Source organism: Trichosurus vulpecula, chromosome 4 (genome assembly GCF_011100635.1).
Source record: "Trichosurus vulpecula isolate mTriVul1 chromosome 4, mTriVul1.pri, whole genome shotgun sequence".
Taxonomy (NCBI): domain Eukaryota; kingdom Metazoa; phylum Chordata; class Mammalia; order Diprotodontia; family Phalangeridae; genus Trichosurus; species Trichosurus vulpecula.
Window position 1 is genome coordinate 296,352,633 of NC_050576.1, and position 17,778 is coordinate 296,370,410.

The 17,778-nt window shown below is 44.8% G+C and overlaps 1 protein-coding gene across 3 annotated transcripts in view; it reads right to left on the bottom strand.

The window, feature by feature from the left end:
- Positions 1-14,988, bottom strand: part of NRP2 (neuropilin 2) — a 151,170-nt gene extending 136,182 nt beyond the window's left edge. For 2 of the 3 annotated variants that reach the window (XM_036754602.1, XM_036754603.1), the window contains exon 1: positions 13,977-14,988. In XM_036754602.1, the coding sequence (XP_036610497.1) occupies positions 13,977-14,049 (73 nt within the window). In that variant the 5' untranslated portion in view covers positions 14,050-14,988. The remainder of the gene's footprint in view (positions 1-13,976) is intronic. The other variant, XM_036754601.1, reaches the window with a different exon arrangement.
- Between the last annotated feature and the right edge of the window lie 2,790 nt (positions 14,989-17,778).

The following is a 17,778-nucleotide window of genomic DNA, read 5'->3' on the forward strand; positions in this document are numbered from 1 at the left end:
AGCCAGCTCATACTTGTTAAATTTTCAGTGTGACTATTTATTTACACCTCAGAAATCACACAATAAAACAGGGTTTGAATCATTGTTTGTTGCCTAGATTAAGAAAGTGATGGAGAAATTTTAATTATTCAGATTAAACTTAAAAGTGCACTTTGCGTACATTTTTTTTCCTGAGAACCAGTTGTTAAACATGGCTGGCACACTCCTGTCTGTATCTATGAGCCTATGAACTCCTCTCCCCCGTTCCAGAGATCTTTCTATTGTTCTTCAGTCATTTTTCAGTTGTATCCGACTCTTCATGACCCCAGTTGAGGTTTTCTTGGCGAAGACACTGGAGTGGTTTGCCATTTTCCTTCTCCAGCTCATTTTACAGATGAGGAAACTGAGACAGTCAAGGTTAAATGACTTGCCCAGGGTCACCCATCTGAGGCTGGATTTGAACTCAGGAAGATGAGTCTTCCTGAATCCAGGCCCACCATTCTATCCACTGTGCCACCTTGTGGCCCCATCTTTGTATTACATCTATTTTATTAGTTGAGCATCACCGTGTATGAAGGCAGCATGGGGTGATAGTGTACATACTGTTGGACCTGAGAGCCAGGAAGACCTGATTTCAAATCCTGTCTTAGACAATTCCTATCTGTGTGACTATGAACAAACCACTTAACCTCTCTGGGCCTCAGTTTCCTCATCTGAAAAATTCAGGGGTTAGAATCAATAACTCTTAAATTCCCTTCCAGCTTTAAACCTAGTCTCTGCTATCCTACCAAGTGCAAGGTTCTGTATCAGGAATACAAAGATTAGAATAAAACTTAGTTTCTTTCCTTGAGGAGTTTCCAGACTATTGAGCAGGAGGGGGGTTGGGAAGAATGGAGAGAGCATAAAACATATGCACAGATATTTATAATAGAAGTTAGAATGAAAACAATTTCCTTGGAGAGATCAAACAATGCAGCATGAGAGAGATTTGGTGGAGTGGGGTTGGAGATCATTTCTAGGTAGGGGCAGGGGTTTTAGGGAAGACTTCCTTTAGAGAAGAGGGAATGTTCAAAGGTCTGTCTCTCCATTTCTTTTGATTTCCTCCCTCCTCCCAAACACTCTGGAAGAACATCCTTCTCTCCCATGGGCCATGCACACAGAAAAGTTAGCTATAATGACAGGAAACTTCCTCATACGAAGTTTTTATTTCTCATCCACACTGGGGAGCAATCATTTCCTCAGCTTCAGATTTGGCCACCAAAAACGGAACTATTTTTATCCTGAGGCAGGAATACAACATTTTCTGTTGTTTCCCAGAAACCCGTTTCTTAACCCAAACAAGAGAAGCAACCAGCCTTTTTCTGCCTTTACTTTATCTGAATGAAAGACTCTCGTAATATCTGAGAATTTAAAAACATCTGTTTTGGTTCCATGGGGTGAGCTTATTCAACACACAAACATTTATAAATGCAGATTTTTGTTTGGATATCTCTCTCTGAAACACACATACACACACATGCACACAGAGATATTGAACATATATCAGTTACATATACATATTAGTAATTCACACTTCACTCTTGTACATACTTTCACACCCTCACATAAAATATCACACATCATTTGCACAGACATATACCCCATAAAGATAAATATTGGAATTTCAGCCTGTATTTTTCTTGGAAAGAGATGAACTCTTGAAATACAGAAGTAAAGACTGGAAAGAAAACATGCTCAGTCCTTTTCTACCTCCCATGCTCTCATTCAGAATCCATCCCACCCTTTTCTCTTTTAGGTACTTTGCTGTTAAAATGCATATAAAGGCACAACAAACACTTGATGCAATCTCTTTTCAAAAGTTGCATCATCTCAAACCTTTGTAGCTTCCATCACTTTTCAAAATGGCCCACTGATCCAAGAAATATCAAAGCAAGGAATGATAGAGTTCAGCCCCAAATCCCATGGGGAAGCCACTCTCCATAGGCATACTATCTCCATTCCAAAGTCGTGGATTTGCAGCATTGGGAACTACTCAGCCTTTGTCAGTTAGACAAGAGATTTCATTCCACAACCATCTAGTGTGTACTCTTCATCTAAGAGAAATTCATTTCCCCAAAGAGGAGTGGCAAAATCCTAGATTAACCAAAGAAGGAGTTGTATCTGCCTGAAGGTGGTGGGCTGGACCAGGTAACTCTCAAGGACTTAATCAATCCCATGATTCCATGCTAATATCACCATGCTTATGAGAAGTATAATTAAGCTAATTTAGAAGCGAAATCAAGGCATTAATTGGTTTCCTGTTCAAGTCAAGACTTAGATATCAGGTAGTGTTGGAGGCAGGCTGGGGTGATGGAGATGATTAAAAAAAAACACACACCATCTTTGCTTCCCACAACCTTTCTAACACTGGGCCAATTCACTTTTCTAGGCCTCACTTTCTCCATCTGTAAAAGATATTTTTGGACTAGAGGATTTCAACGGCCCCCTCCCGTTCTAAATCTAGGATATTTAAAACCTTTCAAGAGACAAATTACCATATTTTTGTTTGTTTGTTCATTAATAGAGCAAAGGGCCATATCTAAAATGTTGCAGCCCGGGGTATGGTTTGGTCAAAACAACAGTGGTTTCCGGACCTAGAACTGCCACTAACTAGTTGTGAGCCTTTTAACATTTCCTCCTTTGTAACCTGGAGGGAGCTGTGTTTGGGGCTGGGGGGTAGACTAGCTGATTTCCTTTCCCCTTCTAATGCTCCGTTATGCTGGAAGCTGGTTTTTAGTCTCAGATTGACCCCTTGCCCAATATGTAGCCAAACCTTATCTCAACTCATTTCTTCATCTGTAAAATGTGAGTGTTTACAAATACTTGTATTACCTACCCCATAGTCTTACTTAGAGGATCAAATGGGATGACAATGAATGTGAAAGTACCATGTAAGTGTGAGTTACAGTGATCCCTACAAGCCTCTGGCACATGACTCAAGACAACTGCAAACTCTCAGAGGCTCCTGGGTTCATAAATGAGCATAGGATCATAGGTCTGGAACAAGAAGGGTCCTCAGAGCCCATCAGACTCAACCCGCTCATTTTTACAGATGAGGAAACAGTCCCAGAAAAGTTAAGAGACTTACCCAGGGTCGCACGGGTAATGTCAGAGGCAGGAAAGGAAAGTCAGGTGAGTTGGTAATGTTGAATTATAGTAAAAACAGTCATTATTTGGTGCCAAACTCTAAAGAAGGAATAAGGGAAAGGGTGTTACAGGCTTCCTATTACTTTCCAAAGAGGTTTAATTGTTGCTGCTGTTCTTTATTCCGCATCTTGGGAAACAAAAAAATAAATAAAAGGAGTCTCTGTGGTTCCATACATGGAACTCCTGGAGATCCATATACTGCAAGCAAGAGCAGCACATTTAAACCACAGACCTAAATGTGGATTTTCTCAAAGAGAGGGAGGGGGATCAAAAACATTGAAGTACAAAAGCTACAAGCAAATGGAACCAGAACATGTTTCTCAGAAAGCATGCTTATTGAATTTAATAGCTCTTAGAGGGCATCTAGTCCAATCCACCCATTTTACAGATAAGGAAACTGAGGTACACAAAGATGAAGTAACTTGCTCAAATAATTAGTAGTAGAATTTGAACTGAGGTCCTTTGACTCTAAATCCAGGACTCTATCCACTGACGATACCACCTCTCTCTAGAGTCAGCATCTAAAGATATCCCTAATGTTGGACTGAAATTAATAAGATAACTTTTAACAGAGATCAATGTGAGACTCTACACTTGGGTTCCAAAAATCCACAAGTTAGGGGAGTTATGACTAGGCTGGACTTTATCTGGGGTGGAGGGCAGGGGGTAGGGTAAAGCAAATATTTCCTGCTTTTGCTCAAATGGAGAAGGGATTCAGAAACTTGTCCTTTGCATCCCTCTTAGAAATCGCATATGTTGCCCACTTTAGAAAAAAAAATTAAGTACATCATATACCTGTTAGTACTGAAATTTTTAAGGACCAAAACATGAAAACTGAAGCTGAAGACTGAAGATCTGTTCAGTGCAATATTATTAGTAGCAGGGTGCCCCCACTTTCCCACTTGAAAGAAAAATAATACATCAGGTTAAAATTCAGGGCCCAACCCTTTGGCACGTCATCAGGGTCGTGGGTACAGCAATGGGCTTGGCGTGGGTAGAGTTGGATGTGCCAGTTAGACCCAGGCTAAGCACCAAACCTCTGTAAAATGAGAAGAGTTGAACAGAAAAGCTCTAAGGTCTCTTGTAACTCCAATATTTTTTACTTTGGTGAGAAAAGGAACCCGAGTCAATAAAACAGATAGTTTTAAAAGTCACTAAAGCTTCCATGATGCAGAACACATTTATTCAAAGTGTCACACTTTGTTTGACTTGTGCTTCTGTGATAAAAATTTCCTAGACTTTTATGATGAACAGAAAAGAGCTCTGTCTTAGATTATGAGGAGCTCAAGTATCTTCTTTCACTACAACCCTGCATGCTGTTGCATATTTATATGTCTTGTGGATACATATTTCTACATGGAACATGTCACACACAGAAATACACAAAAAGAAAACCCAGAAAGCTTCTTCAAATCCCAGCCCGGCTCATCTAAGTCCTTTGCTCAGGGTTTAACCAAATTTTACCGAGTAACCCTGGATAAGCTGATTTTAGGAGTCATTTCTGTGATCTGAAGCAGGATTTTGTTTTATTCAAAGTGACTTCAGCCTGTCACAAGACAGTCTCATAAAATCTGTGTCTTGGCTTAAGCTAGAAAGAAATGAGCCAATCCATCAGGCCAGGAATGCAGCCGTTTGACCACTTCCTAAGGCAACTGGGAAGGGATGCAATCTATTCAATTTATAGTTCAGGGTGGCAGTGAATGATGAACTCCTGAAAAGGCAGCAAATGGAAATCCTTGTGAACTTTTGCAGAGATAAAGTTCAGAATCTGAATAAAAGAACTTTAGGGGGAGAAAGGGAAGAAGGGAGAAAGCTAGCAGGCACATGCCTGTGAGTGTGGAGAGATGGGGAGAGATGGGGTGAGAACAAAGCAAATTGTCCCTTCTAAAGTTTTTCTAATAAGTGCTCCTAAAAAAAGATTTCGAAATGGAGTCTTGAAATAGGGCTATTAAAAGCCTCTTTTCCCTCCATCAAAACTCTAAAAAGAAAAAAAGATCATCATTTAATTTTTGAAATGTAACTTTGATGAGATTTCCTATTCTGACCTCACATAATGCCACCTGGGGTAACCTTGTTATTTGTCATTTTATATCATAAACAAATGCAATTCCAATAGGGCAGCCAATATAATATCATTAGTTTATATTTATGTCCACTTTCCCCCAGTCCTTACTGCAAATGTAATTCTGATGCCTGTGGTGGTAGATCTGGGATTACAAGTCCTGACCATTTCAGCAGACCGAGGGGGAGGGGAGGAAGGGGTTGCTGCATTTACAACTTTGAGATCTAGCCGAATGCACCATTTTCACATTTATTTTGATTTTCAGAATCGGAAATAATATGAAGGGGCAAAAAATATATTAAATGAAGAGGTATCCCACTTTCATTTGCCTAATGATCCCAGGGCATGTTACAGAAGCCAAGGAAACCTGGTAATAAGTCTTATTTCCTGCTCCCCCAACTTTTCTCCTTTCCGCAACACTTCACAAGCCCACAGGTGTTATTAAACGAGAGTCTTTACATGATTTGTTCAAACAGTTAGTAAATTGCCCGAGTTGAGACACAAAATGGACTTCAAAGACTCAGATCCTTTTAACCAGTATAGGCAAGCCACTGAATCAAAGGGTAGGGGGGTGGGGGTGGGTAATGGAGAAAGACTTGGAATCAGAGGATCTGGGTTCAAATTGGGCTCTGTAAATTACCACTTGTGTGACTGTGGGCAAATCATTTGACCTCTGGGCCCCAGTTTTCTCAAAATGAAAGAGCTGGACCCCATGATCTCTAAGCTTTCTTTTAGCTGTAAATCTATAATCCTAAGTGATTCAAGAGGCAGCTGGGGCTGCCTAGGAATCAGGAGACCTTCCTCTGCCACTAACTAGTCATGGACTGTGACCTTGGGCAAATCACTTAACCCCTGTGGGCCTCCATAGGAATGACAGGCTTGGCTAAAATAGTTCCAAAGTCCCTTCCAATTTCTGACCAGAGTGAACATGAAGCTTCTGCCCTAAGTAAAACCAGCTTTCAAAAGGTCAGAGGCTATTTAAATTTTTTAATTGTATTGATAAAATGAAATTATTAAATCAACATTTGGTTGTGGGTTGTTTTTTTTTTTCCCTTATAGCTTTAAGAGTCTGTAGTTAGTAGTTTTAGGATGCCACATACAGGCAAACTAATAGACCAAACACAGCACTAAAAGAGTGTGCTTGCAATTGATTTTTCCCTGGCTCTGTCCCCTCTCCTCCCTCCTTCCATGTCATCCCCCTCTGCCCTCCCCCCATGCCTTTCAGGCACATCTGTTTTATTTTCTCCTTTATCAAAACAATTATTGCTACAATTCCATCCAGTAAATTGCAGCCGCCTTTATCCTCTTTCACAGGGCAAGTAAGTAGAAGCCCCAAGATTTGCCAATAAGCGAGATCATTAGTTATCGAAGGATCTTTTGAAGCAGAGAGCAGGTTGTTTTCAGGGCCTTACTCTGAGCGTTTAGCATTATGCTGTCCAGCAGCTCTATCAACTTCATGCCACAGTGGAGATGTTTCCTATTGTCATTTTACCCACTTTTTTTTTTTCTGGATTAGATCATGACTCTTTTATGAAGACCCAGGGGGAGATGGGATTATTAAGAGTCTTGCTGGGAAAAAAGCTATTTTGTCTTTATGATGACTTTCTTGAGTTCAGCAGTAGAGAGCCTTAATGCCAGAGTTGAAGTTATTATATATTCTGGAGAGTGCCTTTAGATATAGTGTTGCCTGCTGAGCATACTTTCAGTGATGAAGGATAGAAAGATAGGGGAGAAAGAAGGGGGAGAATGTTGAAAACTCGAGAGAATAAAAGAAAGACAAAAAGAGGAGGGGAAAATAAAGAAATCAAGAAAGAGGAGAGTAAGTGGTAAGCATGTTGGTTCTCTAGAAGAATTTGAAAGTAGCCAAACACAGAGGTATCAGATTTCCCTGAAGAAAGTCTAGGAATAACTTGAAAATGAAAGGAACCATTGGTTCAGTGGAGGGGTAATAGCTGAGTTAAAGTGTTTACATATTTCTCATAGAACCTGATAAAAGCTAGGAGACCTTTACTCTTGGATGTACAAAACACATCTCAAGAGTTCTGTATGTTCATTCTGTGTACCTATGAAATGGATCCCTTTGAGGCTGCTTTTAAAAACTTGAAGGTGTTAATAGAAAAGCTGGGGTGTTATCGAAAAGCCTGAGAAGCCCTAAGAAGCCAGATACCTCTGGTTCTTGGTAATTAGCCCCCAGATTAAACAGCAGGCTTGATTGATTGGGGCTGGGTAAAGACAATTGCTTTGTCTTTTCTGAAAATCCCCTTTGCTTTATTCCTAGGCCAATAATCCTCATGTATGGGTGAAGAGAAATGTCTCCAAAGCCTAGGGGTGTGGTAGACTGGAAGCATTTAACACCTTCCCCATCTCTCCGTGCAGCAGGCTTTCCGTGTAATCCTGTCCCTCTTTCCTGTGTTTTGGAAACCCAGTGGGGATATGTCTGTGTCAGCAACCACATGTCACAACAAACAGAGGTTTTAGGCAAACTCCCATTTTCCTCCCCTTTCTCTCAACCCCACTATCTGTATAATAAATGCCCAATTTCTTATTGTTCTACTGGAGAGGAGCACATTTTTCAGATATGTGGGATTTATTTTTATAACGCAGCTGGTCTGCCAAAGGTCACATAATTTGGCAATGTTCCCAGTGGTTAAAAATTAATTTCTCCTTATTAATACAACCAAGGTCCCATAGGATAGGATCCCAGCCTTATCTGAACTTGACAGCTTCCTAAACCCTTAGAAGGATGCTTTCTCCTGCTCAGCTATCTGTGCTACAAGGCCAGGGTGTCCTGGAATCCAACCCCATGGAATCCGGTTAGGTAAGCAAACCACCAAGGCCTCGAAACTTGCAAGACAGACAAACTTCTGAAAACTGTATAGGAGGCCTCCAAAGACCACCTTTCCACAGCACTTGGCAGGGAACAGATTCAAAACTGACCAGGTGGATTTTCCAGAACATGAACACCCTACCTGGAATGGATATTTGAAGTCTTGAACAAAAGATGACTCTAGGGATAAAAAGAAGCAAACAAACAAAATACGTTGCCTCTCAAGCTCTATGCTGCTGCTCCCGCAGCTGCAAGGATTTTCCTGGACCAGATCATGTTTACCCTCTCATAGGAGCTTAAGAAACAAACCAGCAGAAGCATTTCAATCTGTCACCAATGAATACCCAACTTTACCTTACCTTGAAAATCCTTCACTGCCAGAAAGTAAAGGTTAACGGAACTTAAAGAAGTGTTATTTTTCTGTCTCATGTTTAAAAAAATTGGAAGATCTTGCCTAAGTTACTGACATAACTTCTAAATGGCTCTAGCATCAGGCTGGGGAGGTGCTTTTTAAAAACCTGTATTAGTCAACATTACTCGAGTTAAAAAGTTAGAAATCTCCCACATTTGTGTCAGTTTTAAAAACAAAAGTATTTGTACTGAGAGCTGTAAAAGAAGATGAGAAACAGCAATGGAGTCATCAGAATTCCGTTCCAGGGTCTCTTCCCCCTTCACTCACTAACCCCTCTTCAAATGGTTTATCTTAATTGGTCGCTCTTTGCCAGTAAATGGGTCTTTCGCTACTGGTCTTTTACATTTCCAAGGAAGAAGGTTCATAAGGATTTAGATTTAGATTCCAGGACCTTAGAGATCCTCTAGTCCAACCCTCTCATTTTACGGAGGAGGAAAAAGAAGCCCCCAAAGGTTAAGTGATCTGACCAAGGTTACACACAATAAGGAACAGAGAACCAGACTTCAAACTCTGGTCTTTCGCCTGGAAATCCAGTGCTCCTTCCCCTTTAGGCACTATGCCGGCCTATTCTTTCTGCTAAAGAAGTGTTCCGCTATATGGGGCATCATACTGTTGTGCTTTTCAAAGTAAGAAGCTGGAAACAAGAGTCATTTGGTGTATAGCAAGCATGCAGCTTCCCGTCTCTGGATAGCGCAGGTTCAGGTCCCAGAGGGGCAGCGCTGCCTTTCATTCTTACAAGGTAGCTTAATTGAGTGCTGCGTAGCTAAATGTTTGAAGGCCCGGTGGAGAAGATCTTAAAAATCAAAGCCCTTAGTGCAGCCTGGACATTAACAATTCCATGCAGCACATTTTGTAACAAGCAAGGGTCTGCCCCCTGATGCCCTTGGTCTGAAAACCTCACCCTCTTCCCAACGTTTTCTTCCCTCCCCAACATTCTTCCTCCCTCTCCCCCCCACCCCGCCCCCATCCCCACTATACCCCGCCGGCCAGGTTTCACTTATGCAATGCACAGTGTTACCAAAGGGCGGCGGCAGCTTTTCAGTCCCAGGTGGCTGCTTATCAGTCAATGTTTATTGGGCATCCACAGGATGTGTATGTAGCTGGAGACTACAGAGCACTGAAAAAGACTGCGTCCCTGCCAGTTTACACTCCAGATTCTAGGAGCTTGCAATCTTGCCTTAGGCTAAAAGGAGCTACATGAATTATTATTACTGCTCATGGCCACTGCAGTTTTGGGAGGGACATACCGTATGGGAGAGCCCTCCAAACATAAGTTTATACACAGAAACACAGCATTTCATGGATTCTTTTTATGGAGTTTTGTTCAAAGCAGGCCTCCTTCTACTCCAGCTACAGCTTTTACACCTCTGCTCTGATCTTATAGCCGAGATAAGATGCTGAATTCATATCACATCAGGCCCCTTTCCCTCCACCCGAAATAATGTCTTAAATCAAACACGTGGGATTTAAAACTTCACGGATAAACTCTGGCAACGCACTGGTCATGGAGTTAGGGGTTTTCGGGAGGGGGAGAAACCCTGAGTCATTAATTCTAGACCGCTTCATAGAGGGAGGGAGAAAAAGTTGCTAACGCCTGACGGATGACGCCTGGTTAGCTAAACCCACTAACCCACAGACAAGGGCTGAAACTAGCAGAGGTAGCCTTCAGTGGCCAAGAACAGGGCTGGGGGGCCCACCCCCTCGCCCGAGAGCTGAGGGCGCAGGATGGCTGAGAGGGTGGGGCGAGCCGCGGTTGCAGGGAGGATTTGCCAGTATTGTAAATTGAGACTTCCAGGTCTTCTCTGCCTAGTACAATTCACTCGCGAGACACCCGGTTCTTGGGAACGGGAGGGGTCTGCGGTACTGAAGTACAAAAGCTGGTCTCCGCCCCGGTGCCAAGTGACTGCCCGCGGATCTAGCGGGATTCCCCCGGCAGTCAACATTGCCCCAGGCTGCGCAGGGCCAGGCGCTCAGTAGTGGTGGGAAAGACTGCGGAGGAGCTCTCAGACCGAGGCGAGGGGCGAGTAGGGGCAGCCGCTTAATCACAGCTCGCCTCGCCTCTATTAACATGTTGGTATTAAAAAGGAATCAATCAGTTCAAATGAAGCATTAGCCGTGAATTTCTTCCTCACTAGGAAAAGCCCAAGCGAGACTGCGGACGGGGAGGGGAGGGGACGGAGGAAAACTCATTTGCAACTGCAATTGCTTCTCCCAAGGAGAACCGCGGCTAAGACTTTAACTTTCTGGCCCCGGGCCGCAGCGCGGAGATGCGGAGAGCTTCTCCCCCGGAGTGTCACGGGTCCCTAGGAGGAGGGGGTGGGGCGCGGGGCTGAACTGGAGCTGGCTGCGACCAAACTCCCCCGGGCTAATTTCTCCCGGTTTGTGCTGGCGTTTTGCTTTCCCTGGGAATATTTTTTGTCTAATAGAATGTTTATGGATCGCTTGGCTCGGTTTCTGCTGTGCGGCCCAAACAAATCGATGCAGGCTCCGGTAAGGGGTGGGGGTGGGGAAAGAGACGCTGGGTTGGGCAGCCCAGAAGACTTGGGGGAGTACGACCTCTCGACCACATGTATTGCCAGCGGCGTGTTTTTCACCTGTTAAACAGAGGTGGGCTCAGGAACTGGCTGCCCAGCCTCGATGCGAGTTCTACGCATTCCTGCAGCTTAGTCCCTCTCCCTCCGATCTCCTCTTTCCCAGCCGCTTGGGTAATTGCAGCCTCCACAGCCCCTATTTCCCACTCCGCGGAACAGCAGGCCGGCTGGCCTCCTCCCTCCCTCCCTTCCCTCGAAGACCCGGGGCTCCCGCATAGGCGGCTCCCGGACTCCAGCAGGCGCAGCGCGGCGCTAAGTTGGTGCATAGCGTAGTGCAGTGTGGGGGGCGTCCGCGGCTTGGCTGAGAGAATACAGTTCGAGCGTTGCCGAGCCCGGGAGCCGGGGGAGGGCCGGGCAAAATGGGCTTTGGAGTCTGCGGTGCTGGCGAGCAGCACGGAGCCGAAGCAGAGGGGATGGAAGGGACGAGTTGGAGAGGAGCTGAAGACCGGTTGCATCTAACCGTCGCAGGAGCAGCTTCCTTGACCAAGACGCCCAGGTCTCTTGTAAAGAGCTGCTAGTGGGTGTATGTTTTAATCTTACATCAGCTCTAGCCTCTCTTACTTTCCCTTCCCTCCGTCCCCTCCCCTCTCGCTCCCCATTTCCATCTTTCTCGGAAATGGTTATCCAGCGGCGGCATCTACACTAGTCCCCTTTCCAGACCCCAGGAGCACACTCTGATGAGTCAGAAGGTCTCACTCGGCCTCACCCTCTGCCACCCCTCTGTGCAGCTTCCCGGGTTGCCCGCCCAGTTTGCAACTGGAAAACCCCAGAAAAACTCAACTTCGAGACGCCTCCCCACGCGAAGGAGGTAGCTGCCCCCCCCAGCCGTTGCTCCAGTCGCCTGTACCCCAACCTGGCCACCTGCCTCTGGACGTGGGGAGTCCCCAGCGCAGGTAACCAGAAGCATCGCCTGGTCCACCTTGCCCCTGGACTTTCATAGAAGTGACGCAGCGCGGGCCGGGGTTGGGACTGAAGGGTTGTGGAGCCAGACTGCAGCCCGAGTGTATTCCTTGCCGGGTGCCAGCGTTTACACACACGCAGGCACGCGCGCTTGGGCACACACACACACACACACACACACACACACACCACTGGACTAGGGGAACAGATGTACTGAACATCTGTGGTGTGAGATGCTCCCTTGCTCTCCAACTTCACAACCCCTTCTGTTCCCTCTCCTCGCCCCCCCCAACCCCCATAAAGGGAAACGTTAGGAGAAGTTGTGTGCGGTGTGTGTATATATATGTGTGTGTCCTTTTCCCCAGCCTGGGCCTATGTGAGTATGTGTATGCATGCATAATAATGTTTCATGGGCCCGCTCGCTCCCAGTACACACAGTAAATTACATAAACATACATAATTTATGCAGCATCCAGGACTGTGGGAAGTAATTTAATTTTGCTTCATGCTGTGACCTTAGAATTAAGAAAAGAGAATAGGGAGTGACGGGAATCCCTTAAGGTAGGATCTGTACCTATCCCACCAGGTGGGTAAACTGAAGGTATAGTTGCCCTAGGGGCGATCCCTTTATGAAAGAGAAATAACTGGAAACGAAGATAGTCGGAGAGATCGTGTGCTTCCTTAATCGTCCTCCCCCTCAAATACACACTCAAGTTTAAAGGATTGGGCGGGGGACGTAAGGGGAGCTCATAAAGTAGAGAAAGCTGCTCTGTCAAATTAAACAGACTCAGCGAATTACCAGGCGGCTGGCTAACCTCACTCAGCCATGGATAGATACATGGCAGGGTTTGCCCATGAAGGCTTGGGCCTCTTCTTAAGACCCTGTTGCAAGCTAGTGACTTGGGGAGTGAGTGTACTTAACACAGCCTTTAGATGGGTCAGGTGTGTCCTGGTGTAGATTTTTTCTTCCCCAGTCACCTGTTAGTTCTTGGTAAGAGCTGTCAGATCCCAGATCGATTGAGTAATCAATTGAGAGAAAGATCCATCATGGAAACTCTCCCCAGGAAGGAGGGGGTAAAGTTGCCCTTCATTCCCTTAAGAAATGAGGCCTTTCCCACGAAGTTTACACGTGCTCCAATCCCCCCCATCCCCATTAATTCCTGGCCCATCTTCTGTCCTCTGGCCTCTATGCTTACCTACCCTGTAGTTTGCCCACATTCCCTTTTGGCCATTGGTCTAGAGAGTGAATTCCATAAGGAAAAGTTTCTTAAGCCCTTCACAAGATCTTGGAGGGCCATGCTGTTTGTTTTATCTAATAAAAATTATATACCATTTACTTTGCCAGAAAACACACAGACACATATACACTGTGCGGAATTGCAGAGGCCAGGATTAAAAAATGGGAACCTTGTTCATCAGCTGAAAGCATTTAGTTGAAGCCTCTTATTTTATACCTTAAGCCATACGGTTCCATCAGCCTTAGCCATATAATTTTTGAGGTTTTTCCATCTATTCCTTTCAAAAGAATGAGCAACGTTTGAAAATGAAAACTCGATCCCTTCTCTCCCAACCCTTTCACTTCGCCTTGCTCTATGTAGCTAAATGGGGTGAATACAAATGATTTATGTTTTTCTGGCTAGGTTCAGGAAACTCAAGGGAGATGTGTTCTGCTTCAAGACATGAAAAAAAAATCCCTAAAACTGTAATGCGAAGGCTTTGTAGTATTTTTAAACCTTTGATTCAGTCCATATGTGACATCTGAACACCGCCAAAAACTGTCTGTTTCAAAACACACACACACACACACACACACACACACACACACACACACACACACAACTGCTAGCAGGAGGGAAAAGTTGCATTTTTAAAGCAGTGATGGTGGAGCAGTATGGTTGGGTCTGTCTAAATTATTGAGTAAGTCTTGTTCTGCGCTGCGTGTACGTCACCCCCTGCATTTGCACGGGCTTTTAAGGAAAACGATCACAAACGCATAGAAAACAACTTTCGAGGGCTTACCTGCTTCTCCTATCACTCCGGGTCCTGAAAAGCTGAGAGCTAAAGAAACCCAGAGAAGATGAAATGTATCCATTTTGGGAGAAGGGGCTTTCTCCAGGGCTGATGTGTAGGTCTTCCTTGGTAACTGAAAGTCTCTCTTGGGTGTCTCTAATTTTTCCTCCTTAGGATTTCTTCCGCAAGTGTTCCTAATTGTCTCGTTTCCCTCCTCCGGGGTCCTGACGTCCCGTCTTCTACCCTTTTGCTGGGCTTGTAAACCCACTGCACCTCAACAGGAGGAAGGGCAGTTCTCGAAATCAGAAGAGAGAAAGAAGGGAAGAGGGCACTGCTTTCCTCCTTAAAAAAAAAAAATGTATTCTCTCCAGTTCCTTAAAGTGTCATTGCCTTTATCTTATATCACGAGCATTTCCCGAAAGCCAGGGATAAAAAAATAAAATAAAAATACAAGAGGTTTGCCTTTGGGCATCACACAAACCACAAGCAAATGTATAATTTCAAGCACATACACCGATACACAGACTTACACACACACACAGTACAGACACGCGGCGGAGGGACAGACAATCTGCCGGCATCGGTCAGTTCTCCCCCTCGCTGCGTTTCCCTGAGTGGGATTGTCCTCTGAGGTCCGTGGCTGAGCTGGGCGCAGTTCCCCCAGACTGGCCAGTTTCAGGCGGCAGTGTGTGGGAAGAGCAGGCTTCTGGAGGCAGCTCAGGGATTTATACTGTATGTGAGGCTGCTGCTGCGGCGGCTGCTGCTGCTGCTGCTGCTGCGGCTGCTAGGGCTGAGGAAGCTGCCTTCATCTGCACGATGATGATCGGGGCTAAGAGTTGGGTCTTTTCTCCGTCCACCCTCCTCCGCCTCCTCTCCCTTCTGCTCCTGGGTCGGTGCGCGTCTCTCTGTGTCTGTGTGTGTGAAGATGTTCAGAGGCTTGTGGGCTCGGTGCCTTCTTCTCTTTCTTTGCCTCCCCTTCAGCTCCTCGCAGCCTTTTCAGGCAAAGCAGCATGTGGATGTCAGAGCAGAGGCAGAGCTATCCGATTACACGCCGGTTCAGGGCCCGCCCCTTCTGTGTTCCTGATTAAAGAGGCAAACGCGGAGACACACGGCACTGAGCGGCGCTCAGACCCAGCTCGTACATCCGAGCGGTGGCAGCAGCAGCCGCCGCAGCAGCAGCTCCAGCCCGCCAGCCAGCCGCAAGATCAAAGTTAATCCAGCTCCCACCCAGACTCCTCTGCCCACCTCCAATCCACAACTGGCGGCAGAGAGTAAAGCCTTGCTGCCACAACCCTGAGCCGGCTCTCGGCCGGTCAATCTATTAATTCCTTTGCTTAGGACTGGGCACCTCTCAAAGAGCCATCCTCTTGTTCCCCATGTCTCGAGACACACAACGGCAGGAACCGGAATAAATCTCTGTTCTCCCTAAATTCAAAACAAATTCCTTGTTGACTCGGGCGCCACCCACACGGAACACAGCACAATACAACACCACACATGCGGTTGACAAGCGAAGTTGGATAGGCTGCGGTGCTTGGGGTGGGTTGCCTGAGTGATCTGGGGCGGGCAGCTTTGGCCATCCATCCATTCCTACAGGCAGGGCAGTAGTGCGTGGCAGCGACATATAAGCCATCAGTCAGGGCTGGGCTAAAACCCAAACACCCTGAGGGTTTACTAGTCATAGCCTTTGTCATGTCCCAAACATGTCCTTCCCCCTCCCCCCCCCACCTTTCCTAAGTGAAATAGCTACATATACCTCCCCACCTCAAAGATCAGAGCAAGAAAAAGGGGAGGGGGGGAGGGCTGGGGAACACCCACATCCATGCTAATCATCGAAATCAGTAGTCTTTTGGAGTGGTTTTATATTTTTTTTTAAGTACAGGTGCTAGGGGCAGACCTCTGGTCCTGGAAATGCCATCCTAACTACGTACTTATGGCTCATATTTTTCCCATGGTAATGTGGTCACAAATGCTCAGAGAAGGGGAAAAACGCAGCATTATGCCAACTATTTTTAAATGGAGGCGTGAAAACCGTTTAGAGGGAGCCGCAAGCTAACAGTTGGGGAAACACTTGTATCTTTGTTTCTTAGAATGGTTTTGTGGCTTCCAAACTGTCTTGCTTCACTAAGCACCTATTACTACATTATCATAAAGACTAGAACAGAAATAGTCAAAATAACAGCACGCATATGTATACGATGCGAACTCTACAGAAGAAGGAAAAATAGAAGTTCTGGAGACAAGAAACACACACACATACTTCTGACTGGCTCATGTTCTTTTTTACTGGGAGTGTGGGATTCTCCTGGGTGGTTTACCTCCTTATCTAGACTTGGCCTTAGCTTTGTTTATCACTTTTAGTGTTTGAGAAATCTGTAACTCCCACTTTACTGCTATTTACACTTAGATAATGAAAACAAAATTGAATCAGAAGTGATTTGCAAAGACTTGATCCAAAACATAACACAGATTTTACAGTGTCATGTAAATCCCCTGGATGAGTATCCTGCTGTTAATCTTAGATGCCTGTTCTGAAAGGGCACAGAACAGAGGGTTACTGAGCCCTTCCAGAAGGGCCAGTCCACAGTGTGGCCTAAAGGCAACATTTCATCTTCAACAAAGGAGCCATTTTTTTTAAGGAAGGAGAAGAGCATCCAAATTATTAAAAAACATTACATTTTTTCCCCTTCAAATTCAGTTTGAAAGTATGAGGAGGATTTCCCTTGCCCCCTTCCCAGATATTTAACAAAGCAACTATAAACAGGATAATCCAAATTACAGTTCTGATGAAGCAGAGGGTCCAGTTGATAATCCAGAATGGGTCAAGTTAGGTCTAGAGGGATAAGCCCAGAGGGTGAGAAGGCAACAGGATAGACAAGTCTGGACCTCAGTTTTCTCAAGTATAAAATGGAGTTGAACTAGATCATTTCTAAAGTATCCTCTACTATAAATCCTATGAAAGTAGCTCTAAAAGTGTAAAAAGAGAAACACATGCTTTGATGAGTCACCATAGTCACCAAGGGAAGTTGGACATCGAACATTTCAGTGATAACTCCCTCAAACATCCCAACATGTGGCAACTTTATTATATCCCCAATTACATTATTATTTCTTAAATATATGCGATAAATACTACTGCCAACTGGTCTGGAGAAGGCAGGAAGGGGAACGTTGGGATGAGAGCTGGAAGAAAGAAGACAGGAAAGCAAAGGATAACACATGACTTATATGGCATAAAGCCATCTGACTTATGAAAATATTCATAGGATTAATAGGATTTAGGGCTGGTAGGAACTTTGAGATCATCTACTCCAACCCTTTGATTTACAGATGGGTAAACTGAGGCCCAGAGAGGTCATAGACTCAGAGAAAAGTGACTTGCTCAAAGTCACACAACTCATTAAGTAGCAAAGCAAGGATTCAAACCCAAGTCTTTTGCCTCCAAATCCAGTTCTCTTTATACCATTATAACACATCCCTTAACTAAGGTTTCCAGTGCTCTTCCAGTGAACTTGCCAGAGGAGTTCTTAACCCAAAGTCCACAGACTTCCAAAGATCCCATAGATAGATTTCAGGGGTCCATGACTTAATATATATATATATATATATATATATATATATGTGTGTGTGTGTGTGTGTGTGTGTGTGTATGTATATGTATATATATGTATATACATAATTGGCTTCCTTTGTAATGCTATGTATTTGATTTTATGCACTTAAAAATATTATTCTCAGAAGGGGTCCATAGGCTTCACCAGACTGACTGCCCAAAGGGTCTATGACACAAAAAAAAGTTAAGAAGTGCTGC